At 39.2% G+C, this 27,627-nt stretch overlaps 1 protein-coding gene across 1 annotated transcript; it reads left to right on the top strand.

The window, feature by feature from the left end:
- The first annotated feature begins 924 nt into the window (after window positions 1-924).
- tmem198a (transmembrane protein 198a) lies at window positions 925-27,469 on the top strand. Its single transcript, XM_061692678.1, has 7 exons — window positions 925-1,383; window positions 13,813-14,065; window positions 16,224-16,462; window positions 18,116-18,328; window positions 19,340-19,463; window positions 22,359-22,654; window positions 23,892-27,469. Exons 2-7 carry the CDS (start codon window positions 13,900-13,902, stop codon window positions 24,042-24,044), a joined length of 1,191 nt encoding a protein of 396 aa, XP_061548662.1. The 5' UTR covers window positions 925-1,383; window positions 13,813-13,899; the 3' UTR covers window positions 24,045-27,469.
- The last annotated feature ends 158 nt before the right edge of the window (window positions 27,470-27,627 follow it).

The raw sequence follows: 27,627 nt of genomic DNA, 5'->3' as shown, positions 1-27,627 counted from the left end.
TGTCTTTTTAAATGTAGGGTTGTAAAAATAAAAAGTCATCAAACAAAAAAAACATGAATCTACTCAAGTACAGGTAACCTAAAATATCTGCAGTATAGTGTATAGTGTGCTTTGTAACTTTCCCCCGCTGGTTATATCTCTAACAGTGTGAGTAAATACTTTTTAAAAACGTATTTAAGTAACAAAGTAGATCTACAAACAGTCTAAAACAGACATACAGTGTATCAAGAACTCAGTGTTACAGAACAGCAGCAAGGTGGTCATAAAAAATAAATAATTGTAAGAAAAAATGTGAACATGAATGACTAAATATTTATTGTTGTTGCTGTTTTCCCTCAGTGATTAAAAAAAAGAACATAATAAAATAACAAAGATAATTTGTTTTCCTGGAGATGGCGCCACAAGCACACTACCTGTACTTGTAAACGTGTTATTTTTAATCTCTTAACGCGTGCTCACCAACACAGTTCACATACAGTACATATATATGTACTCTATATGATCCAGAATTGTGCATTTTTATTAGTTTTTGGTCATAAGAGCGTGTCATTTGCCTTATCACTCTGCAGAAGGAAACTACGACCTAAACACAATATCACATATGACATGACACTGTGCGTTGGTGACGTCATTACCGGGCTGTCTTTTCAAACTATCTCCTATAATTTGATTTGCTGCCATTGATTGAGTTGAAGCAAATATTTATTAGCGCTCCTCTGCTTCGTTGGGAACTCTCCACGGTGCTGAAGCAGAACACTTGCTCTTTTCATCCTCCCATATCTTGGGCGGTGTGCGAGACCACTCATCCCTACTTGTCCCCCCCCCCCCCCCCCCCCTCTCCACTCACGTGTGCCCCCTCACCACCAACCCTCCCCCAAGCCTTTATCCTGCACAATAACAACATTTGGCCACGAGTCACCAAGCCCATTCGTCGCTCCCGTAATGAACTGGATCTCTTCCCTCGACAACTCCTGCACTCCCCTCTAGTACCGTGGAATGGTTTGACCCGTCCTGCACGATGAGACACTGACAACAAAGAAAGCACATAGAGAGTGCTTTAAGAGGAGGGAGCAGGATGTAAACACAGGGAAAAAAGAGGGGTGCTTTGCGGTTTTTTAATTCCATTTCCTGGACTATTATGGGCGATCAATACTGCATGAGGCGTTTTCGAGTGGACAGGCACAATATTACACGTGTGGATGAGAGGAGTTGAGAGCCGTGTGACGTTTTCCTGGAGTTGTTCTTCTCCGGGTTGGCATGCATGCATGCAGTGGGGGTGAAATGGGGTCATTTTCAAGCTGACCAAGAAGACGAGGATGATTCTCCCGTTGGTTCTCTTTTCATGGACAATGCAAGAAACGCTCGACTATGTTTTTTGATTAGGTGAGTTTTCTTTGTTCTGATAAGCAAGCATGGCGCACGCAACACCAACCAGATTTCTACCAAGGCTACATTTCCAAATTATTCAAATGAGTTCCAAAAAGACAGACTCGCATGTTGGTTAGCAGCCATCATTGTTGTAACGTGTTTGTGTGTGTGTGTGTGTGTGTGTGTTTGTGTGTGTGTTTGAAAATGAGACTCACTCTGTGTCATCGATTTGCTGTTGTTTGCCTTCTGTTTTTTTCATTCGGGAATTTTTGGTATGCTGTCAAATGTGATTACTGGCACCCTGTGTCTAACAATTAATAATCAGGAAAAAAATGAATTTGATACCTTTATACATATACAGACTGTAATTGGGTTTACAGAGTGTAAACACTATCTATCTATCTATCTATCTATCTATCTATCTATCTATCTATCTATCTGTCTGTCTGTCTGTCTGTCTGTCTGCCTGCTTGCCTGCCAGTCAATCAATCAATCAATCAATCAATCTATCTATCTATCTATCTATCTATCTATCTATCTATCTATCTATCTATCTATCTATCTATCTATCTATCTATCTATCTATCTATCTAGCTATCTAATCTGTTTTGTTAATATTGATAATATCTGGGGTTGTTACGCAACTGAGTTTGCAACATGTTCAAAATGAGAGGTGAAACAATTCATCGCTTAATCGCCAACTAATCAATTATCAACTTACTCGACAGCTAATAATATAGTCACTGATTAATCATTTTGAGCCATTGTTTAACTTAAAAATTTCCAAATCATCTTAGTTCATCCTCTTAAAAGTAAATATTCTAATATTTCTGCAGTCCTACATGAAATCAGACATCTGCTTTTACGTTAGAAAACAATGAAAACAACTATTTTCTGACATGTTCCAGACCAAACCAATAACTGAATCATATTTTATGGAAAAAAATAATAGTTTAATCTATTACGACAATAATTGTTATTTGTATGTGGAGTTGAAAATGAAGCAGCCTCAGAAGTATAAATAAAATTAGTATCCCTTTGCATTAATCAGTAGCTAAGACGTAGCTCTCAGTTAATTATTGTTTATTTGGTTTTGTTTAGTCACTAAACAAAGCCAGATAAACAGTAATCAGAAAAAAAGATGATTTTACAATCAACTTTAAGGTAAAATTCACTTTTATCCGATTTTTCAATTAATCGATGGAATAATCGATAGAATAATCGATTAGAAATATTTGATAGTGACAGCCCTGTTAAAAAACTCAATTTATTTACAAATATCATATTAGGTAGGCAGCATGCTGAGCAAGTGGTTAGCACGTCACCCTTTTGGCCCTGGGGGTTCGAATCTGCGGTCTGGCATTCCTGTGTAATTTGGTCGGTTTCCGGGTACTCTCACATTCCCGAATCATGCTTCTTCGGTTAATTGAAGACTTAATTGTCCTTAGTGGTGAAAGTGAGTGTAAAAGGTGAACCTTGTCTGTCGCACAAAGTCAGCTGGGATAGACGCCAGCACGACCGTAGTGACGATAAGCGCTACAGTATATAAAATATTAGGTGGTATAAACACATTTTAGCTGAATTATGCTAAACACACTTGCCCAAATTTAAATTAAAAAAAAAAATAAAAACTACTAAATACATATTTCTAAAACTTTCTGAGGTGGGTATCAATGAGGTGTACATTTTGTCGTGGATCCAGATTTTGTTTGGCCATGACGGAGGTCTGCGGTCTATTAAGTCCAACTTTAGATGGAATTTGATGATCTGCGCTCTGTTGGTCCCTTCACCTTCTCAGCAGCATCATGCAAAGCACAACTTTCTACAGGGATTTAGTTAAGGCAGAGGTGCATTCAAATGGGCTTGATTTATGACAAAATCAAGCAAAAAATATCTGATCACAACGTAACAATGATACATTCAGAATTCCATTATTTGCAGAAAGGACACTGAAGAAAAACCCAAAGGGAATACAGTATTTACAAGTAACATGAGATGTGTTTTTCTCAGTAGATAACACAGAGAGTGCTAAAGTAAGGTAAATCATAGTGTTTCAATGGGAGTTGGTATTTAAATGTAGCTTTACATTCAAGTAATGTGAAAATGATGGTGTGAAGATGATCGTGGGCAGTTCTGCATATCACTTACAGTATGCAAAAATTGGCAGTGCAAATGCGGTAATGGGAGGTATTAGAACGTAAGGGTATAAAGTACAGTACATTTATTGTATTTAAAGATCCATCTTTTAAAAGTCCATTGAAATCTTTTTGAGCGATGCTCCATATGGTGCAATGCTCTTATCTAACTGTAATCAACAGACAAGCAGTCTTCCTCAGACCTTGGACAAAGTGACAAGCTCCGAGTTTGATGAACAGTTTGGATAGAAGTCAAAAATTATATTTCTTGCCAGCATTTTCCATTGCAGCTGCTGAAAGAAAAAAAAAACTGTGTGAACTATCTAGAGAGGATTTAGCTGTTCTCAGAAATCACAAGAAAATATTACGCAGAAATCCAGCGGAAAGCTCTTTTAGCCTCACAACCTTTAGTTGTTTTTTAATTATTTGAAAAATGGCTTTATTTGATACAGTATTTATTCACAGACACGCAATCAATGGACTGTCTGCATCTATTCGGCGCACAGTAGAGAGGAGATGGGTTATGTAAGTTTGGAGAGCATAAGCCCAAAAAACTATTATTCTCAGTACTGAGCAGTGAGCAAAAAAATGTCTACATGGATGTCTTTGTCAAAGTTGGTTTGCAGCAGGGCTCATTTCATTCCAAACTGCAGGGAAAGAAGGATGAGCGATGAAAAAAAGAAAATTGCAATGGCAATGCAAGAGGAGCACAGTTCAAACGAGAGCAAGACAAAACGATGGCTAGAATGGGAATTCAAAGCACTAGGCGAGTAACAGAAAGGATGATTGTGGGAGAGAAAGTCAATCCTAATCCCATTAATAGACACCAGAGTTGTCCTTCCTATTGGCATATTCTCATACGCATTTACACACATGTACACAAACATCAACCAGACAAGCAGTACATTCTGTCTGATCATGTGAAATATACGGCGACCTGTCCACCGTTCGTGTAATGGGAACAGCATCAGATGTGACTCACAGTGTGCATTCACCCTCAGGCAGCGCGGCTTGCGTGGACATTAGTTTCCTATCATCATGCTTTGTAGCAAGGCCAGTCCCCATATTAGTAAGCGCATCTGCGGAAACTGGCAACATCTACAGTAAATCGCGGATGCAAACACTATTTGCCAGTGTTTAGGGAGGAGAGGAAGATTTATTATCCGTCATGTACTTTTTCAAACGCATAGATCAAAGTGTCCCAAATCAAGCCTGCTAGCAATTGCACATTCATTTTCTACTGAAGAAAGTTGGGGAGCGTATGAAATATTATTTTTGACTTTAGCATACTGGTAATGCTTTCTTGTACTTGTGAATTTGAATATTACATCCCACTTAGTCGGCAAGCTGTATATAAATTCGGTCTATCTCTTGATAATAATAGTGTATGTACAGTGCGTAACAAGTTTACTCCACCAACACCCAATGTAAGGTTTATGCTGCAGCTGCCCTAAATGAACAGTATTGGTATTTTCCACAATCATTGAATGCAGCATATTTAGCACCTCTTTAAATGAAATATTTGTATGCTAAAATTAAATTCCATATTTGTTTTTATTTACCGTGTTACACAAAACAAAACATAGTAAAGCACATGTTATTTTTTGACTTAGATTATGAAATTATTATCACTTAAAATCTTGAATAGAAAAAAATATTTTTTTTTACTGGTTGAATGTTGTGCTATATTCATTTCTAACGTTACTGCTACTACTACTATTAACTTTACTAACGGTAATTTCAGTTTGAAATTCCTTATTGCTTTTCAAAATTGTAAAATATCAAGAGCTCACTGATCAAACTAGCTTTTCAGATTGTAAACTCTTGTTTATTTCATTTATTTCAAATGTGACATGTTTAAACCTGGCCGGGGTTTGCGCTCTAACATTTTAACCACTGTATGTCCACAGTTGGAGGAAGAAAGTGGCAAAATACTGACTTCTTAGTGGTCATAACACTGCAAGTTGTACCTTTTCTGCATTTTGAGTGTGCAAAATCAGCGCATTAGGGACATTAGGGGGACAGGAATATTGATCTGCTTTGAACCACAGACAAATTAGACACTCTGGTCCGGTGTTCTATGAGAAGGAGTGCTTGAAAGCTGCCGTCAATGCCTGTGGATGACGTCGAAAGACAGAGAATGAACTAATCTGCCGGAAAGCCTCTTCAGCCCCCTGATGCCTCACCTTCAGCCTTCTAGCTACAGTATGACCAGGACTTACAGAGGGATCACTCTTGAGACCACCAACACTGCACACACATACTCAAATCTACTACTAATCCAATACTATCAAATCACTTAAGGTGGTCCCAGGCTGCACCCGACCTAGAGCATTTTCTATTAGCTTCTGTACCTTTGTGTTGACTTTTTTTTTTTCCACATGCATAACAAGCAGCATGTACTGTGTTTTGAGTGCATGTGCTTTGACGTGGGCGGATGCTGCCACAGGTCACTCGCAATCTCAATAGATTTGTAGCACAAAAGGGGGAGCAGAGAGAGTGTGAGGAGAAAGTTAATGGTGTTGGAGCTTCCATACAAATCACCCATCTGCATTTAAACTTAATGACCTAAACAGACACATGACCAAAGTTGAGGCCGTTCCAGTGCATTTAGGCATATTTTACGGGATGCAAACGGAAGAGTGTGCAGACAATGCACATAACTCTGTGAGGCTTACAGGGCGTATAACAATATTATAGCCTCTAAAGATGTCCTTTCCTGTAGTCCACACTAAGTGTAAGAGTTCAACGTACCGATGCAAATGAGCACATAGCAGCAAATAAGTAAAGCAAAGTGTGTATTCTTGTTTCGATACAATGGACCCTAAATATATGTCTGACTAAAAGAGCAACAAATTGAAACCATGCTGAAGATGGCATGGTTGCAATCAAATTTAACAGAAAACATGGAACAAGGTTAATCTGCAAAACAGAGATGATTGGAATCCTGTTAATTCTCACTGGAAGAGTCCAACTAAGTTTTGTTGTTGTTGTTGTTGTTGATGGGAATCGTGATGCGGAAATTAATCTTAATGTTGCAAGAAGATATTTTTCCATTCTTGCTTAACGAGGATGGTAACTTCCGAGTTTACAGACTTACTTTTGTTGATATACACAATTACACACACACATGCACAGTCGTGTCCCCAGTGACAGATGGGCTTGATGGAACTCAGTCATCTTGTTAGTCATCATGACATCAGCAACGGTGTTACTGTCACATGCATATGGATGCACTCTTCACCACCTTTGAGCGGCAATCCTTATGGAGAAAACCTAGTTCCAATATTAATTACTGGAGGATAATGAAAGATGGCTTTTGGGTTTCCATTAGGTGACACTAGTTTGTCATGTTCACACCACACTGCGACGTATTAGCTGGATGTGCTTTGAGAAATGTGTTTCTTGCTGGTTTCAGCATGATCAATACGCAAGTCATTAAAACACAGGCGCCCACTCCACATCTTTTGACAGCGCACTGCGAACGGCTACTCATGAATTTGCAAAAGCATCTAACAAAGCAAAAACCATCTCAACTCCTTCAGGAATAGTTCGAGGGGAATGATGTTATTCTGAGTCCAAATTAATGTTCATTCGTCAACACCCTTAAAGCTTGCCTGACCCAGTGGCAAGAGCTTTATTTTATTTTTAGAGAATCTCATATTGATAGTTCCACGTGACAGACTTACATGTATTAAGGCTTGTGTCATTGGTCTAGTGCTCAAAAAGTAAAGAGACAATTGGATTACGCTGACAAACAGAGGGAGTGTGACATCATTCGCTGCTCAGCACGCTGTCACTTCCTCAAGCATATTTTTACATTTAAACGTTCACCGTGGCCCTTCTGTCGGACATATGGACGAATTGACATGGGGGTAAGCTATTTTTGCCAAAATACAATATGCACATGTTCTTTTTTCCTGTGCAATCCAGCGATTGTCTCTTGCACCCTGTCGACCTCAGGAAGGAAACAGGCTAAATATCTTAGTAATAGATTTAGTGGTATTAAGTAGGTTTACCTACAACATTTCACTTTAGTTTACCTAAATCTCCATCATGCTGCAGCCTACTCCAATTATGATGAATGGCTCTTGCAGCTTTGGAGTGCATCATCATATTTCAAAAGGAAGTGATGACAAGTGTTAGGCTTTCAATTGAGTGACTGTAATTCTTTAAAATTGGATAATATACATATTTGTAATCACATTACTAAAGTACAAAACACTTTAACTAAAATTGACCAGGCCATTTGCACAATGTTGTTTGCGCCATTTTATTGGCATGTCTTTTACTTTTTTTTTTAAATACTAGCATCTCCATGTAAAAGCTGAACACCAACTACAACTGACTTTGACAACTGTTCACCAGCTAAGTGTAAATCTACCGCCCTTTACACAGCCCCAAAAATTGAAATGCAGCACCAATCCAGCAGGTGCAAATTGCACTGAAATAGAAAGGTGCAGCCTATGTTTAGTTTTCATTTTAATTTATCAGCCACAGATACAACCTCATTATACTCTGACAGTGAAGACACACCAAGATTGTAAGAAATTCATATGTGAGGACAGCAAGTTCTATATCGAACAAATTTGGCATGGTGGTGCTGTCTTTTTGCACATCGTTTATGTACTGTATGAAAGAACACATTAATGTAAGAGGAGCTGCATATTTTCTTATACACATGTCAGATTATTGTATATTACAACAGGCAAACTCTAGTAAACATAACTAATAAAGTGTCAGAGAGCCAATGCCACATTGTACAGCTGACATATAAAATCAAGGCACACGAATGAATTGAAAGTGGTACTCGGAAGAATAGATGAGAACTGCTATATTGTCAGGCTACTGAATTGGATCGGAAAATGAAAAAAAAAAAAAGAACCTCAAATAGAGTACCAAACTTGAACAAGCCAAAAGGTTATCAAACTGACAGCGATTACATTTTTGACCTGACAGAAGCATGCAAGCAATAAAACAGCTCTGATTTGTGTCCAACAGACTGCACTCCAATTTTGTGTTTCCTCCAGCTGAGAGAAAAAGCAAGGTTTCAAAACAGTCTTTGAAATATTGGTAACACTGCAGTGTCTCTCTGTGTGTGGCAGTTGTACTCTTAAGTACAACTGCCAAGAAAGCAGCAGGAAACCTTAACCTGATGTTATGTTTAGCAATAAAGAGAACATTTACATTTATTTTCCTGCAGTAGCCGCAGTAAGGATAAGTTTATGTGAGATCATTTTTAACCAAAAAAGGATTTTGTGTTAAACGGTGTCGGTTTAACTTTGTTTTGCTTATTCCAACAGTATTTTTGAAGCAATCTAATTTTTTTTTAAAAGATAGCACTACGGTTTCCATGTACTGTGGATATGAAAAGTCTACACACCCCTGTTCATTTCAAAACCTCTTCCACCATTAATGTGACCTGTAACCTGTACTACTAAAAAAAAAAAAATCTTCTTTTTGTGAATAGAAATAACCAACTGAAATAGTGTGATTACACAAGTGTGCACAACCTCTTATAACTGGGGATGTGGCTGTGTTCAGAATTAACCAATCATATTTAAACGCATTAAATGAGAGTTTGATCACCCAAAGCAAATTTCAGTTGTTCTAGGAGGCTTTTTTTTTTTGGGTGAGTTTTTTATTTATTTATTTTCATTTTTTGCTTCTCAGCAGAGGTCTGAAGGGTTTGTGCAGACAGTAACTAATATTTCAGTTCGTTTCACCTTGTCTAAGGCGCCAGTTCCATCTGAAGAAAAACAGCCCCCAAAGCATGTTGTTGTCTGTGTATAAAACAAACAAAAATGAAAGACCATTTACTAGTTCGTCACATGAACATACCCCTATAGCTTCAGTGGCATTATTGCTGTTCATCAACTAGAGAAACCAGTCGTGTTTTGGCACTGTCACGGGTGATGTTTATAGGTTATGTTTTTCTTTTGCATTATTCATTTGACATGTATGATCTTATTCCAGTACTTCATTGTTATTTTTAACCTTGTATGTTTCTTTACCTCGTTTCAGCCACGGCAGCTGCTTAATTCTACGTCTAACAAATGTTGAGATTTGATTAAGCTCTGTTCTCTTGCTCGATGGTGCGATGTCTCCACCCATGTCTTTAGGGCTAAGCACATCCCATGATAATTTTGGCTGCTCTCCAAAGAGTTTAGGAGGCTGAAAGCATACACAGTTGAGTCCATCCAGTTCCACCTTAGTGCACGATTTAGAAGAGGTTAGACCTCATTAAAACGTTGCTACGTATCTATCAAGATTTATGAGGCAATACGGTAGACGAATGTGAAACAGCACTTTTCAAATCTGGACCAGTACCGTATGTATTAAATATATCTTTTAGGCAATTGAGTCTAGCACAAATGTTGATATGGCTAAGTGTGTTCCAGTACATTTTGGCAAATTATCAAGAAACACTAGATGGTAAGTGTCAGAGGTCAGGGTTATTTGCTACCAGGGGCCTCAAAGGGCAACCACTCGAGGATGGTTCTTTTCTTAGCGCACGTTTCCTTAGAGACAACACTCCCCTCCTTTAAATTAGCGGGGTCCTTATATTGCTGCAGGTTGTTATGGGAACAGGGAGGATGTGACATAATCCAATGAAGTGTTGTTTAATCAGGTCCCTGGTTCTGGCCCTTAAGCGCAGGCTTTCCTCTAATTGCGTCTTCGTCTTCATGACAACGCCGCATGTGAATTCATCAGGCTGATGTGTCAATAATTGCTCGAGAGAACTCAACCACATTTGTTGTCACACTGGTCAGAATGTGTGGAAAAGGTCAGGAAAAGAACCGTGAAGTTCTTTTCATCAAGGCCATGCTTTAGACTACAAGATACATTTACTGTAATGTATAATTAAAACATGTATTGACCTCAACAGAGGTACAGAACTTTGAGAGACTTTTGGTGACTTTTAATAACTTCCACTTCCTCTTCTCATCATTGATGTCAGGGTAAAAGAATCTGTAGTTGCAAATTTTCATTTTCCATCACATTCAGGGAAGATGACTGCAAAGTAAGCTCTCCTCAGGATGGCATATTGTGTACTCACCAGGACCTTTATGAGGTAACTCTTATTTTTGGGTTCGGACCTCTTCTTTTAATTATTATTATTACTTTTTTTTCTCAAAAACAGCCATAGGCATTTGTGACAATTTTCTTACTTAAATTAATTTGATTTATTTTTGTTATTAGCCCTTATAGTCAACAAATTACATTACATTACATTACATTACGTATTCTGTAGATTGTTTTACATGCATTTTACCACCAAAAAAACAAAAATATCTAAAGGTCATATCATCATATCATCATATCATCCCAAATCATTATTTTAGAGATGCTAGATAGTGAGAGTCATTAGACTGAGAAATCATTTATCCATCGCTTCTTTTTGTATAGCATCCATCCCATCCATTTTCTGAGCCGCTTCTCCTCAATAGGGTCGCGGGCGTGCTGGAGCCTATCCCAGCTATCATCGGGCAGGAGACGGGGTACACCCTGAAATGGTTGCCAGCCAATCGCAGGGCACACATAAACAAACAACCATTCGCACTCACATTCACACCTACGGGCAATTTAGAGTTGTCAATTAACCTACCATGCATGTTTTTGGGATGTGGGAGGAAACCGGAGTGCCCGCAAGTGCCCGCAAACTCCACGCAGGCGGGGCCGGGGATTGAACCACGGTCCTCAGAACTGTGAAGCAGACGCTCTAACCAGTCAAACACCAATTTTGTATCGCACTTATCCTATTTTCCAATATTGCTGAATCTGTGGAATGGCTGTCAGTGAGACACACAAGTAGATCAGCAGCAGCCTGAAAATCGTAGTTGGATAAATAAAAATACACCGCATCTGGTACAAATTTATCTCGTCACATACATCCCCTTTTTGTTATTCAGTGTTTTTTTTTCTTCTGCAGGTTCTTTGCTTACCTTGCATAGATAGATTGATGTGTCTTCTATTGTTTCATCCAACATCATGTAACATGTGTATTAATGGATAACATGAACAACCATTTTGAGATAACGTGTAAGACACAAAAGGCTGCAGTGTCAACTGTGCCACAGCCCACGGCAATCAGGTGTTCTTGCCTTGCTCAAGGGCACCTTTAGAAGTAAACCAACATCTACTGCTTCTGATCTAGCCAATCCACAGCAAGTCTTAAACCAAGCCAACAGCCTGACAGACCGAGCTACTGCCTCTGCCAACTCTGTATTAATGCTAATCGGCTCTAGCTCTGAGTCATGCACACACCGCCCACAAGAGACATTGCTATCCATCCATCCATCCATCCATTTTCATCACCGCTTATCCTGCTTAGGGTCACGGGGTGCTGGAGCCTATCCTACCTAACTTCGGGCGAAAGGCGGACTACACCCTGAACTGGTCGCCAGTCAGTCGCAGGGCACATATAGACACGGACAACCATTCGCACTCACATTCACATCATCACTGAGTGGGAACTGAATGCACGCTGCCCGCACCAAAGTCAGGCGAGTGTACCACTACACCATCAGTGACTAGTAGTCACATTGCTAACACAGTTACATTAATGTTCTTCATCTTAACCTCTGATAATGCTGTTAATTCCATATTAATAGTGACAGAAAAGACCTGTCATTTGAGTTTTAGAAGCAGCAAAAGTTATATAGTATTACAGTACATAAACAGTATATTAACTTATATAAATGCAGAAATAAAATTCATTCATCTTCATTTCCGCTTATCCTCACTAGTGTCGTGGGCGTGCTGGAGCCCAACCCAGCTATCTTCGGGCGCAAGGCGGGGTACACCCTGAACTGGTTGCCAGCTGATCGCAGGGCACATATAAACAAACAACCATCCGCACTCACATTCACACCTACAGGCAATTTAGACTCTTCAATTAACCTACACTGCATGTTTTTTGGGATGTGGGAGGAAACTGGAATGCTCGGAGAAAACCCACACTGGAACGGGGAGAACATGCAAACTCCACACAGGTGGGGGGCGGGATTTGAACCCCAGTCCTCATAACTGTGAGGCAGATGTGCTAACCAGTCGCCCAACGTGCCGCAGAAGAAATAAAGTTGTGTTTGCAATATGCTAGCTAAGAACTTGCAGGACAAATGGAAATGGACAAATGTGAATGAGTCCTCATTCAGCAGTCCACTAATATAGCACAAATCCATATTCATGTAAAATATTAAAGTGATAGCCATATCTTATGGTTTAACATTATTTAATAACATTTATACACAGATGTAAGAATATTGGACTAGAAAGGCTGGATGTATGGTTCAATCCCAGGTTTCATCTTGTTTCACTCACTGACTTAGCCTGAATCTCAAGGCTCAGTAAAATGACCCAAACAAATGTCTTGTAAATTTGACACACCACAGAGAACAGTATTGTTAACACGCCTGCCAAATTTGAATGAATACAAAATAAAAATAGTCTCTGAAATCAGGCTTCAACATGGTCAAGAAGTAAAACATTCTTTCAGCTTTCAGAATCTGTGGGCGTGTCGCTGAATACTCTGAAAAACCTGCCCCGCGGAACATTCAGCTGTTAATCAAATTTGCCTTCTCTCCCGGTTCCTTCCCAGCAATGGGCCGCAGAGATGCACTCTGTGGCAGCCAGGCAGCCTCTGCGCCCCGGCGTAATGACCGCCAGCCGCACCAAAATCATTTTCCACTCCTTTGCCTCCATTGAAATTCAGGGGGGCGTTGGCACGCAGCTTTGGCCGCCCCTGGTGCACTCGAGACGGCCACAGCAATCTTTATTGTACCATTGTACATTAGAAAATTCCCAAAGTACTCCATCAAATAAAAATTTCAAAAAAAGTCTTAATATTGAAAATATTGATTATCTCATTTCAATTTACTTACAAATTGACTTAACATGAACATGTGGGCCTCTTTAGTTGAAACAGGCAACTGGATACACAGGTTCATTGTACTGACTGCCATCTAATGGAAGATCATTTAATTGCTCTGCTTGTCACTATACATCAGTGGCATAGATAGACGAACATAGATATTTGTAATTAATAAATAATTTTCGGACAAAGTGATATTGGATCATTTCCCGCGGTACGTCAGATGATGTGTCATGAAACAGTGTGCCACGGCACCCTGGTTGGGAATCACTGCGGTATGTAATGCAATTATTTCACCTGGGAATGTTGTTGCAGAGCTAAGATGTTTTTGTTGTCAAAATCAAAGTGTGCTTACAGCAAAATCTCTCCATCTGAGGGCTGCCAGTGTGTGATCAATAATCTCTTACCTCTCTTTCTCCTGCCTCTTTTTTGCAGTTTCCCACATCTCAATGGGTGAGGCCCACTGATCAAGAACACCCCCGAACAAAGTCTCCATCCCTGACCCGCAGAGTCCTCCCGTCAATGCTGGCTCCCCTCGCATCTGTCGACATGGCTTCCACCAGCCGGCTGCTGGGTCTGGCCGAGCTGGGGCTGAAATGTGACCAGGAGATAGAGAGGCGATATGAGATTGTGCCCTCTGTGGTCTGCTCCATGAGCTGCCTGTTTGGAATCGTCTATTGCTTCTTTGGTATGTGACACACAGGTCAACCGTTTGTAACATGGTTGTGCTCATAGGGTTAGGGATAGGGTTATTAAACCCTAACCCTTAACCCTAACCCTAACCTAAACATAACCCAAAATGATTAATATGCATTATTGACAAAGCCTGGGGCTTTGTTTGTTACCTGTTGAGATATTTTCTTATATTCAGATGCTTCTGTTCCAATAATCATCCACCATACAGTAACAAAACATTCTCTACTCAATGGTAGTCGTAGTGTTGTGTCCAGTTGGTGCACATATATTTTTTAAATTTTGTTTTGAATGTTGAATGTTAAGCTTCTCAGCGAAGCTCAATGAACCGGCTGAAATTTTGGTGTGAAAAGTCAATGAGTTTGAAATTCCTCATTCCTGTTCAAAATGACGGCATGTATTATTGGCCCGCGCTTGTAGCTAAATAAATTGAAAACATCTCCCAACTCTTCTAAAGAGTATTACCTGCATAAAGGTATAAGCTCGTCATTCAGATCTTGTATCTCATTATACAGTAGTCTTCACACTTCATCATGTGTTGTGCACAGTCACCGAGGACATGTAATTAAATCAATCAGTGAGTAAATTCAGATCAAGAAAGTTAGAGCCGAGGTATTGTGGAGAGACAAAAGGCCAGAACAAAGCAGGAGAAATAAAAGGGCATAAGCTGACAGGAACAGATGGGATGGAGGGGTTGATTGCTTGAGGGGTATTAAGGAAAGGTGAGGACACAATGGCAAGACAAACACAATGTAAGGATTTGTCTGGTAGAAGACAAGACAAGCCAGGGTTTATACATCTCACAATATGAAAGAAAAATTACCGATTTTAAATGGCCTCTGGGCCAACAAATCTAAAGTTGATTTAAGCTCTGCAAAAGGTGGACAGAGGAAAAGGAAATCTACAAGGAGTGCATAAAATAAACAAACTACGGTCACCAAAGAGGAGCTCGATCTTTGGTCTGGTAATGAGTATTTTTCAGCAGTGCAATGTGGTTACAAAAATACCACATAATATAATATAATGTTGAGTACCCTTGAATCCAGCCATCCAGAGAAAGGCATGAGTTGAAGAAAGTAAAAAGAGATTTTAATTGCATTTTAATAAGCACAAACACAAAAGCTGTAATAGCTTTTATGACAATACAGCACATTAAAATGATGCAGTGGGAAGTACAAAGACCCAAAGCCAAGAAATACACGTGAGGAGACAAAGGAAACGGAAATTAGAAGGGCAGCAGCTTGCCTGATGGCTAATGAATGTGCATGACCTTTTATTATGATATGATCATTCGCATATTTGTATGTAAACACTCACAATTTTATCAGATTTTCCACCATACTCTAATGAGAGGCTCTTTGTTTGAAAGGCAATGTGAAGGCCTCACCAGCCGTTTCTAATAGCTGTCCAATTAGTTCAAAGAAAGCACTGGGCAAAAACTCCACAAAGAACAAAGGATTTGTCATGCAGTCTGCTGGATTTATTCACTTGAAAGTGTGAGAACACTCCAAAAAAGCTGTGAATCATTGCTGTTGCACAAACACCACATCCTACTGCTTTTAGCAACATTAAAGACCTAATAGAAAGAAATTGAGCAGCACCACTACAAATCTTTCAAGATGTTTGCGAGGTAAACTATTTCAAGACATCGCTTTAACTGGCAGTGAAACTTAAAGGAGCATTTGTTTGATTGCTTGACAAACTAGTTGCTGGTGGGTTAAGTGGTCACATGACAAAGCCACGCCCGTACCTGGAAGTTACATTTTTGGAAATGACCTGCCCTGCACTGAAAACCCACCATCACTGAATAGGGGTGTTTTCAGCAATAAAGTTGAACTTTCTCAGAGCTCTTTGTAGCTAACTCTGGAAGAAAAAATAAATCATTCTGGTTATGGCCACCCACACAGTCTGTGTATATTTCAGAGAGATCTGATTTTATTGAACATGCGCTTCAATGCAGGAATCCTTTTGGAATCTAACAAAAAGTATGTTGGAGGTAGCTAAGGTCAATGCTAACCATAGAAATAACCTTGTTGATTTCTATGTGCTGAGTGTGGCATGGTTATATTATCATACATCAGTATTTATTTTGCTAGTTTGTCTGCATGCTGATCTGAACCTCACATCTGAGTGTGCTTCCTACCTCCTTACAGGCTACAGATGCTTCAAGGCCGTCCTGTTCCTCACAGGCCTCATGTTCGGGTCTGTGGTCATCTTCATGCTGTGCTACAAGGAGAGGGTGATGGACACTCAGCTCAGCATTGAGGCATCAGTGGGCATCGGCCTCGGTATTGGGACTTTGTGCGGCCTTGTGACAATGCTGGTCCGCAGTGTCGGACTGTTCATGGTGGGCCTGCTGCTGGGCCTGTTGGTTGGGGTGGCTTCATTGGTGGTGAGGATGCAAGCCAGATTGAATGTTAACAAGTATAGTGGAACTCCCAAAGTCGAACACAATCAGTCAATGCTACTTGACTTCCAAGTTCTAATTCCCACATAGTTTGTACCATTGTACCACCAAATATTAACTGTACCGCAACATTTTACATTCCTAACTATCATGCAAGTTTAAAGAGAAGTTGACTATAAGTAAAGTGGTGCCTTAAGTTACAAGTTTAATTGGTTCTGTGACCATGCCCGTAACTCAAAGCATCTGTATTTTTCCCCCTGAAATGAATGGAAATGTCATTAATCTTTTCCAGCCTTCCCCAAAAAAAACACCAAAATGTTTTGAAATGTGTTTTTTAATCAGAAAGAGAGCACTCAATAGAATTTAAATTTGAACAAATAATGTATTAATAATATAATTAAATAGAATGTAAACAATTAATCAGTTTGTGCATAGAGATGAATTAATTGCGGCTCCTTTTGATGTGCACGGCTTGTCCGCTGGGAGGAGGGGCGTATAATACAGTCATGCAGACGCAGACAAAGAAGTGTTTCACAACTACTGCGACTCAATAAGCTGCAGTAATTGTAGTTGTTTTTCGCAGAGGATAAAGAATATATGCCTATGAGTAATGTTATATTGACTCTCTACTGCACATGTCTTGATGCACCGTTTGTGCTCACATTTCCATTGCTTGAAGCGCTTTTACACCGCCACATACAGTAAATGCTATCCTTTAGCCTGTCTATGACATTTTGCATTGTTTGTTAGCATTAAGCTACATGGACTAATGGCAAAGCTACAGTATTTGGTTATTTTACATTCACAATGTCTAATTGTCTTTGCTTTATGTTGAGTTTGACAGTCAAATTAAACTGGGAGAGGTATTAAACAGATTGAAGCCTCTTTTTTGAAGAATGATTCACTATCTGACAAACTGCTGCTTGTTGTGAAGTGCGTTGAGTTCACTGCCACTATACAGCACTTGCATTTTAGCTGGCAAATCAAAGCAAAATATCGGCCGAACGACGGCTCCAAAAAAACGTGTAATTCGGGTCACTTGAATCCCAAGGCACCACCGTATAATAAATAAGTTAGCTTAATAAGAACTGTAGCAGGAAATTAAATACATTTGTAAAAGTGAAATGACAAAGTAAAACTGCTCACCCTTTGAAGGGGGCCTGATTGATACGTAATGGAGAGGGAACAGGAAGGTATTTGCAGAGGGTGGCATTTTATAGGTTTTGCTTAAACTCCCCCACCTGCAATGGTTAACCATTGACCCTTTTCCTCTTCTTAAAACCAGACTATATGTATTTACAGTGGACATAAAAAATCTGCACACCACTGTTCAAATGCCAGATTTTTGTGACATAAAAATAAAACACACTTGTTGATTCACCCCTTAGATGCAAATGGAGCTGAACTCGTACAAGACTTTCTGATGATGGTTTAAACTTTTTTGTCTTTTGAGGCATATTTGTCCAGAAAAAAAAAATTACGACTGTTGAGACATGCGACTCAGAAGGTTTCACTGTACATGCAAGATGCATTCAAATATTTGGATATGTGAACAGGGAAGAAAAAAAAAAGTTAATGTGTTAAGTATAGTACAGTGCAGTAATCAAATCTCTGAACTTTCCTTTCACTCTCTTGAAGGTCATGGAGGAATTTTACCACCCAAGAACAGTCTGGGTTCCTCTGGGAATCCTTCTGGGTTCTGGGACTCTGTTTGCTGTCCTCACCCTTCAGTGGCAGCGTTGCTTCGTGACCTTCTCCACCGCAACCTTCGGTTCGGCCGTCATCACAATCACGGTGGATTACTTCACAGAGCTGTTCGCAATGGTGCACTACGTCTATGAGAGACTCAAGGTGCTTCTTGTTGGTTTCTTTGTGTTTCTGGATGAACTTTTCATTGCACACACAGACAGAAATACAATTTATTCTTTCTAGGTTGGGAGTAAAGTGCTTGGCTGAGAACTAAAGATAATGCTCATACTCAGGTTGGAGTCATGCAGCTCTGCAAACTTGATTTTCAAATCTGTCAGCAATGAGCAAATATCAAACCAGAGAGAGCGATTTGGAAAATAAGGGTTTATCAACCACTCCCACAGTGCATGCACATCACTGGTAATGTGCAGTCGAGTGATTCATTTCTTTGCTGGAGATGCAGCGAGACACATTTGCTGTGCTTAGGAAATACTGCAGCAGGCTGTGGGGTCATACAGGCTTCCCGTCATGAATCATCCAGTCTTTTACTGGCCAGTCAGACTGCACTTTGTCCAGGAATATCATTAGACCCACCCCGAGTCTAGTATGTAAGCAGTGGGGTGCTTTAAAGCTTCCTCTGGGCCATCGTTACGCCTGTTGTCAATAAATTTCACAAACGGATTTAAGTACAACTGTTCTTCAACTCCGTGCACATTGCTTTATTGATTCAATTAATCAGTAAGTGTTTGTACTGTTTGGCTTATCCATATTAATCATTTTAGACTACTCGTGAGCTCTATTTGCAATCTCGCAATTAAATATTTGCTTAAGCAGCACTGCGAAATAGGATTTCCATATAGTGTTACTCATACTGCATGAAAGTGTAATTTACTAGTGGCAAATACAAATCAGTTTGAGAAAAAAACAAAAATATATTTGTTAAGTGGCAAAGAAGCTCAAGAAGCCCAAAATAATAATATACGTTCTAGCATCCTGTCTTGAAATTAACATTGACTGATTATTTGTACCAAAGTTTGTGCAACCACAAATAAGAGGTGTCCAGGCAGATCCTCCAACATTATAAACCACAAAAGTTGTCTGTGCATCAGATGAATTAATCGGCTGTGCCAATGACTTGATGAAACGCTAAGATTGTAATTGTCATCAATACAGGTGGCACCCAAGAAGCCGGTCTGCTGGTTCACGTGGGTCATCATGGGGGTGTGGCCTGTCCTGGCACTGCTTGGAGTGCTGATTCAGTGGAAAGTCACAGCAGAGGGGTTTTCTCACACGGAGGGTGAGTACGCAACCACTATGTTATTGTGAATGACATTTACTAATATAATGGAATGAAGGGGGCGCAAATTCCCCCGGAAACGGCAATGATTTTTATTTCATGATGCCAATAGAAAACTAATTCACATATCATTTGTTTAGAAAACGCATATGTGTGGCCCTGTGCGGCCTAACATATGACACATCCCAAGAAACCTCCACTGATTGTCTTCAACTGCAGATCTTTTCCTTGAGCTTCCTGTTTGTTGTTTTCCTTAGCACACTAGTGTGTTGTTTTTTGTTTTTTTTCAGCACTTTCCAAATGGTTGTACTGGCTATGGCCAGTGTGTGTGTGCATGTGTGTGTGTTTGTTCATGCTTCTGATTGATTTTCTATCTTGTTTCAGTTTTACAATTGCTTGTTTTTTTGCCCAGACAGCCTGTTTGATTTTCATGTTGGTTACATCTCGAACTAGTTTAAATGTAGTCTTCATAGGTAAAACCTAAATCTGAAACTGATCATAGACATTTAGCACTATATATTTTTCAATAATCAAAATAATGGGTCCTCTTGGGCAAAAAAAAAAAGGGAAAAAAAAGAAAAAAAACACATTTGAGTCACATGTTCCAATACTTTTGCTCACATGATGAATGGGCTCTTCTCAGTTGAGTATCATTTACTGTATTGTATGTCAAGCCCAAATGTTTTCAGTTAAAAATAAAGGAACTGACCTTACTGTTTAAATACCTTTGGTGGGGATTGTTAAATATATCGCATCATACCAAATGCAATTGCTAATGAAGTAGCAATCATCAAATACTGTGCTGTTTCTAACTAAGGATGAAACAAAAACAGATTTCTGCAGCAAAACAATACAATCCTTGTTTTCTTGTTCTCTCTTTTATTTTCCCTAAAAGTTTTATGTTCTATGGTTACAAACCAAGACTTGAACATGGAATTATAAGAAAAAAATCTTGTTAAGTATCAACATGAGGTCGCCCCAAGCTGCTGCAGTGTTATTGAGAGGTCCACATTTGTCGCAACTTCATTGAACGCTTTAATTGCTTCTGAAATCATAACCATAATAAGGGAACATAATGTGTGCATGTGTGTTTGTGCGTTATTCAGGAAAATATCTTTTTATCTGTACTGAAATCGACCACAACACAGATGGCACAGTGGCACCCGCAATTGCATGCTGCAATTACGCCAACACACAACACTCACAAGGCAGGCATTCGCACACAGTCACAGACATATAAGGTCTCTTGCTCATTCATTCATTTAGCACTCACTTCAGATAAGACGATGTCACACTTGACTTTCAAAAGCAGGATGGAACAATCGCCTACAGTAGCTTCAAGTCAGAGGGTGAGGGAAGAGGGATCAAACTTTGTCAGGCTATGGAAAATAGAAAAGTGAAAGGGAAATAGATGTGGTGTCATTGTTGCTTTCAAACTACACAACAGATTCCTGGGGAAAACATGACTCCTTAATAGGAACGAGACCAGTTCTCATAAATCCCTTCCACACTGATAAGCAAATATGCAAAGAAGTGATACATCAAAATTTGGAGAAGAAAATTCTGTGGGTTTGTGCAGGGATGGATAAGCAAAAAGAAAAACACCCAAGTACGGCTTTGTGTTACTATGACGACCAAAGGCGGAGCTAAGGGGTGGCTTGTGGCTGCTTGCACTTAAACTCGAAGTCCGACGACGAAAACGAAATCTCAGCAGTGATATTTTAAAATGAATACCTCTCTGACAGGGTCAATCAAAAGTGAACTTTTTTTTCTTTTTTCTTTTCTTTTTTTGTACAGGCAGTTACATAGATCTCGTGTTTGTCCAAGTGGTCAACTCAAAATGTTGTATGCTGTCGGTGTACATGCGTGCTCACGACAACAAAGAAATGCTCAGGAAGCGAAGGAACTTTAGTAAATGTTTGGCCGAAATAATCATATCTACAGTGAAGATGATTTATTCATTTTTAAAAGAGTATACTGTTTTATTTATAACATTATGTAGGATTTTAAAAAGTGAATTGCTATATTTGGGTCCTTTTATGCTGTCCGTCAATGGCAGAGAATGAAGAATGGGGGGATGGTCCAGAGGGAGCAGGTGTGAAGAGGGGGTTGGTAGGGGTTTGAATTTCTGCATACTGGGTAAACGGGGCACTCAAGTGGGCCAGTGAGGAAAATCACGTGGCAGCTATTGAATTGCGTGCAGCACACTAGTAATCGGTTTGAACATAAGTGGCTCGTCTGCCTCTTCAGTTTTTCTTTGATTTCTCCATACTTGTGAGGTCTCTCGTCGACATTATCCTCTCCCACTGGTCCACATAAAGACACACACGCACACACAGACACAATGAGCGGCATTTGGCCAGGGGGTCCACAGAGGGTGAGCTGAGGAAAAGAAAATGGGGGTTTCATTAAGCGATTCTCTGGCAGATGGTGCCTCGTTAGCCGTGCGCTTACACAAAGACAAACAAAACAATGGACAAGAAGAACACACGCAGTTTCAGTGACACGCTATAATTTTCAGGATGTTCAGTGGGCCTGAGCATTGCATCCCCACATAACATGAAGCACATTTAACCACACAAAAGGATCATATCATTGAGCAATGAAATGTGAAAAATTGGGATTTTTTTTTTTTTTTTTAAAGACAGCTTTCATGAGAATTTCTTTGAAAAATGAGAACATTACAAATACACACACATTCACAATCATTTAAGCAGAAAGCTGTAGTGAGGAGAGGTTTGCGGTTGTCTTTACGAACTGTGACGCTCTCTAGCGGGATTATTAACAGACTATGAAATTAAATGCTTTTAAAATGTGTTATTGTCGTTTTCACGTCCACTTCCACCGGAAATTAATAACATCCTTCTTCCTGATTATCTTCCGTTTTCTCTCTAGTGGTTTTGAGTCGACAACAAAGGAGGGTGCAGCTCATGCGCATCCGGCAGCGAGAAGAGAGGCTTAAAAAGGAGAATGAGAACAAGAAGAAGAAGAAACAACAAAACCAGAAGAGCAGCCAAAAGCAGAAGGCCAACGGTCATCACCACCAGCAGTACCACCACCCGGGGACGTCTCACCCTCATCACCCAACCCGAAGCACGCAGACCCCCAAAGTCCCTCCCCCTCATACTGAGCCAGGCTTCCATCGCAAACCTAACCCCAAAAAGCGCATTGAAGGAGATGTGCTCTCACCGGTCAGAGCCTTGTTATTTGTAAAGATGTGTTACTTCATCTGTTCAAAAAAAATTATTGAAGTGTGACCAACAGTAGTTGTTTGTTGTTTTCGCCACGATGTTGCCAGGCAACCAAAATAGAATTCTCGAAGTGTCTGTGTCAAAGAAAAAAAGGCACAAAGCCAACGTAACTCAAAAACCAAGAAAGAAAGCATTTTTTTTCAGTTAGATTCTTTTTCTTTTTTTTTTACCCATTTTTCAGTTTATATTGAAGGAAAGCAATATTGTTTTGATTTCCATATGTTAGTTTGTTTGTTATCAGGATTATCCCAGCCCTAGTTGAGTGGATTCATAAAATATCGATATATAAAATTGCCACTCACCACAAAGAAATAGTCATAATTAGTGCTTCACATTTTTCACTTTTAAACAGTTTAACCTTGGTGTGGTATTCTGTGCTCTACTGAGAGCTAGTTTTAGGTCATTATTGTGAAAGTTCCAGAAAAGACAGCGGTCATTATCACTTTTCCGTGTACAGTGTTCCCTCGCTATATTGTGGTCCATCCATTGTGGATTCAGTTCATTGCAGATTTTTTTTTTCTTCACATTCTTATCACGCATAATTCGCCATATCGCGGGATTTTGAGTGCATACTGTAATTTTTTAGGTGGTAAAATAAACGCTTCCTAGCCTAAAACATTAAAAGTACAATAAATAATAATAATAAATGAATAAATAGAGAGAAAGATGAAAAAAATATTAGAACAGATATTACAAGTAATAAAATGTACATAGTGTACAGTACTAATGTGCATTACTGTATGTTTAAGAGTAAAGGTTATTTAGGAGTATATAGAAAGTGTAGACTCTAAATTGCCCGTAGGTGTGACTGTGACTGTGAGTGCACATGGTTGTTTGTTTGTATGTGCCCTGCGATTGGCTGGCAACCAGTTCAGGGTGTACCCCGCCTCCTGCCCGATGACAGCTGGGATAGGCTCCAGCACTCCCGCGACCCTTGTGAGGATAAGCGGCTCAGAAAATGGATGGATGGATAGAAAGTGTTTAAAGGGGTATGGTAGAGGTTAATAGGAGTGTGGAAAAAATTAATAAGAGTCTGTGGAAGTTCTAAAAGCTTTAAAATATGTAGAAATTTTTTTTTTTTAATATGTGGAACTTAAATGAAGGATTGTTATCTTTTTGTATGTTTATCTAATGTGGCTGTTGTGTCCTCACTTCACTGTGATATGTCTGTCCACAGAGCTACATCCGCAGTTTCAGGGACAGGCAAACAGACCGACGAGCGTACTCCCACAGTCGGATGATGAGCCGCTCCCGGATGGCTGAACTTGACTATGACTGTGGCTCTCAAGTGCCCCTCACAACTCCCTCTGCAGCGACAGTTCGTATCTGATGTATGAAAAAGCACAAATCCTTCCCAAAAACTAAATTACAAAAACACGTTGAGTGTGGTTTGGCACGTTCAGGGCTGTGTCCATATGGCCTTTGGCTTTTAATTTAAAGCCGAAATAGAACCTGAAGTACAGGAACTTGTCACCTGTTTTCATCGTCAAACAAATAGCATCGGAACGTGCAACAAAACTGTCATATTATCTGACATCCATTAAAATCATGGTCTTTCCAAGTGCGGCTTTAATTTATGTCTGCTGCACTTTAGATTTTGGCCCAAGGAGGAGTCATATTGAGTGACTTTTAAAGAAGCTCCTGCCACCTTCAGAAGTCGCCTTTGCTGAAAGCTTTCCCAAGGAGAAGGTTATTTCCAACAAGTCTCCTCACTGGAAGATGAACACAACACTTTTCACTGCCTGCTTTTTTTATATATATATATATATCATAAATCCCTCTGTAAGAGTTTATGCTCTTATCACATCTATTGACTGGTAGCTGTGTTAGTCCAACCAGCTCTAGTCCATTGCAGAAATATGTACATTTTCAGTCTTATCTTTCTCAAATGAAAACATCCATTCATCTTCTTCACCGCTTACCTGGTTCAGGGGAGCTGAAGCCCATTCCTGATGATTTTGAGCGAAAGGCAAACATGGCATGGACTGGTTGCCAGTCAATCACAAGCACATATATACAGACATGCAGACATTTCTCCATTATAATTATGATAGATTAATTACAGACAAAATAATTAGTTAAAAAATGAACGCATTTTAATCTCAATTGTCTTCCAAATAACACGGAACTTTTGTCAGTGTACGATTTCCCGGTACACCGATTACACTGACGCGCATATCAGAGCTTGGCTACCAAAATGGAGGAATTGGTTGAAACAGCGAGGGCTGATGGGAAATTCACTGGCAAAGTGACCTGCTCTGGACTGTAGACCTATTTTAGTGGTAGAAGATAAAAAAGAAAAATGCGCTACATATCAGCAGCGACATGTGATCCAACATTTCTACTGCCACACGGAAACCATTTAAAGCTGATGCAGGTACTGTTCTGGAAAAAGAAAAAAAGAAAAGAAACTGTCCTAAAATGTCAATTTAACTTTAGGTCTATTTAATTTTGGCCAGGGTTATTTCTGCTGGTTTTTCTACTGGTTTGAATTGGAATGCAATTAAATGCATTTTTCCAGAGTTAACAATATTCCCATCTGTGTCAATGATTTGATAGTCGTCCACTAAAACCCATTTAAATGTTGCTTTATGGGAAAAATATTTTTTTACAATTAAAATGTGATTAATCTAGAGTAAGTCATAACAAAACCTCTAATTAGTTAATTTTACTAATTATCTAAGTCCCACCCCGACGTTTAAATTCTAAAGATCGTTGCCTAATTTGTTTTTATAGACAGAAACCAATCCATCGTTCCTATTTTGACTCATTTAAATTATAAATGAACGAATGCAGCTTCTCGGCAGAAGTCAGTTAATTGTAACCTAATGAGGACAAGCGTCGTAGAAAATGGATAGATGTGGTTTTGTGGGTGAATATATTCTTTGCTCATTGTTATTTAATTTTCTTCTTCAAATTCCCTGACCCTGTTTAAGACCACAGCAAAGGTCTTTACACAAGCACACAAGCAGCAGTTGTTACTGTATTTACAGGCCCCAAAAGGAAACTGACTGCTCTGATCATGTTGTGCTGTTAAGGCAGACTACACACAACAGTGAACAAACATGTAATGAAGTCAAGTGTTACAGTGTTGGTGCAGACACACGAGCCCTTTGGCAAGTGATGGATTGTACCAAATATTGGCCTACGTGAGGGGGGTTTCTCTACCAATGTATGTAAATGTAACTATGTGATGGTTTTTGTTGTTGTTTTTGTTTTTCTTTGGAAAATACATGAGTAAATACCGTAATTGTTATAAATACCACGAATCCCATCACGATGGTTGTGATGACATTGAAATTTGGTTCTAGATGAGACTCGAGATGGAAAGAATTGCAAGGGCGCCCTCTAACGTTTGGAACTGGACTCTGTGTGTATTCGTGTGGGACTTGTGTGCTGTCTTCTTGTGTTGCACATCCAGAAAGCAGCATTTTTATGGTTTTATTTTAACTTTGTATTCGCTTTATAGTTGTTACTTTCTTATTGGGCCATGAAACAAGAAGCCATTGCTCAACTAAACATATATATATTTAAACTTGTACCAATTTTGGGTTTACATCTTGTAGATGTTTTAATAAGATAAAACGAAGGATTGCAAAGACTATAATACTGAAGTGCCACAACATGCAGTATGTTGTGGTTGTGTTAATCTTGGCAGGCTTTGCACTTCTTTGAGGGGTACACGTGCACTGTTACCCCTTTCATGCACGAGTGTCTTAGTCAAACTGTTTTGTGTTTTCATTGGGTCAGTGTGTCTGTGTGACATGTGTTCTCGTGACAGTTGAGCAGTCATATTAGACTAATTTCAAAAAGTGGTGAGTCCTGTCCAAAAACCCCAACCACGACATACTGAAAATGTTACGAATTTACCCAGGAAAAATCAATATTTTGCCATCATGTCATTATTTCATCATGCCAATTTATGCAACCTGACATCTTTTCATATCACACAATACATGCATGTTTACTATGAATTACTATTCTGCAGCATTACTTTTTGTGCAAAAATCCTACTAAATTCTTGTGAGTGTAGGCTACGTGTAGGTGTTTCTGTTGATTTGTGACATGTAATTTGATTTGTAGGTCCTCAGCATCAAATGCATTGAAAGGACAGCAGGATATGTTCAACTCGTGACATTCGCGCCGTTGTCCTTCCTTATTCTGTGTCTTTTCTCTTTCACGTCTCCTCTCGTGTCTTTATCATCTCTGTTTAATCTTTGCAGGAAAAGGGCTTTGAAAAAGAATGAGAACATTTCCGTCCTCCCATACGCAATGTTTGTAATGTAATGTATTGTCATCATTTTGCATTTTAGCTCATATTTGTAATTTGACAGATTATTTTTGTTGCACAGATGAATTTGGTGGCATATTGGATTACTACAGTCAAATTCAGTGATTTAAAAAATCACTTTGTTCAATCACTCTGCAACTCCTGCAAGATGTGTTTGAGGGAACACTTATTGTACTGTAGATATTATGATGTAAATAACTTTTTAAATGTACTGAACGTTCGCTGTCGTCATGTTTACGCTATGGTCTTGTAGATATATTTTTTTTGCAGCGGGTTATTTCTTTTGGTGCAGTAGATATTTTGAAATTGTGTTCTTGAATGTTCAATTGGTTTGTTTTTATTTGAAAGCTGTGAGCCTGTGAAGAGATACTGATTCACCTTAATGCCATCATTTAATTTATTATTATTATTATTATTATTATTGAGCATGTCTTTAAATGGACCTATGATATGATTAAATGACATACATGTGATTCTACAATTACTCTTATGTGATTTGTATTTTTAAAAGGCTCCACACAATTTTATTCTATTATTATTATTTTTTTAAACAGCTCCATTCTCTTCCCTTATTTACAATAAAATGTCCGTCACATGTTAGCTGTGGGGCAAAATGACATGA

This window comes from Phycodurus eques, chromosome 12 (assembly GCF_024500275.1).
Source record: "Phycodurus eques isolate BA_2022a chromosome 12, UOR_Pequ_1.1, whole genome shotgun sequence".
Classification (NCBI taxonomy): Eukaryota; Metazoa; Chordata; class Actinopteri; order Syngnathiformes; family Syngnathidae; genus Phycodurus; species Phycodurus eques.
Note: the sequence above shows the minus strand (reverse complement) of the source record. Positions and strands in the feature narration are given on the sequence as shown.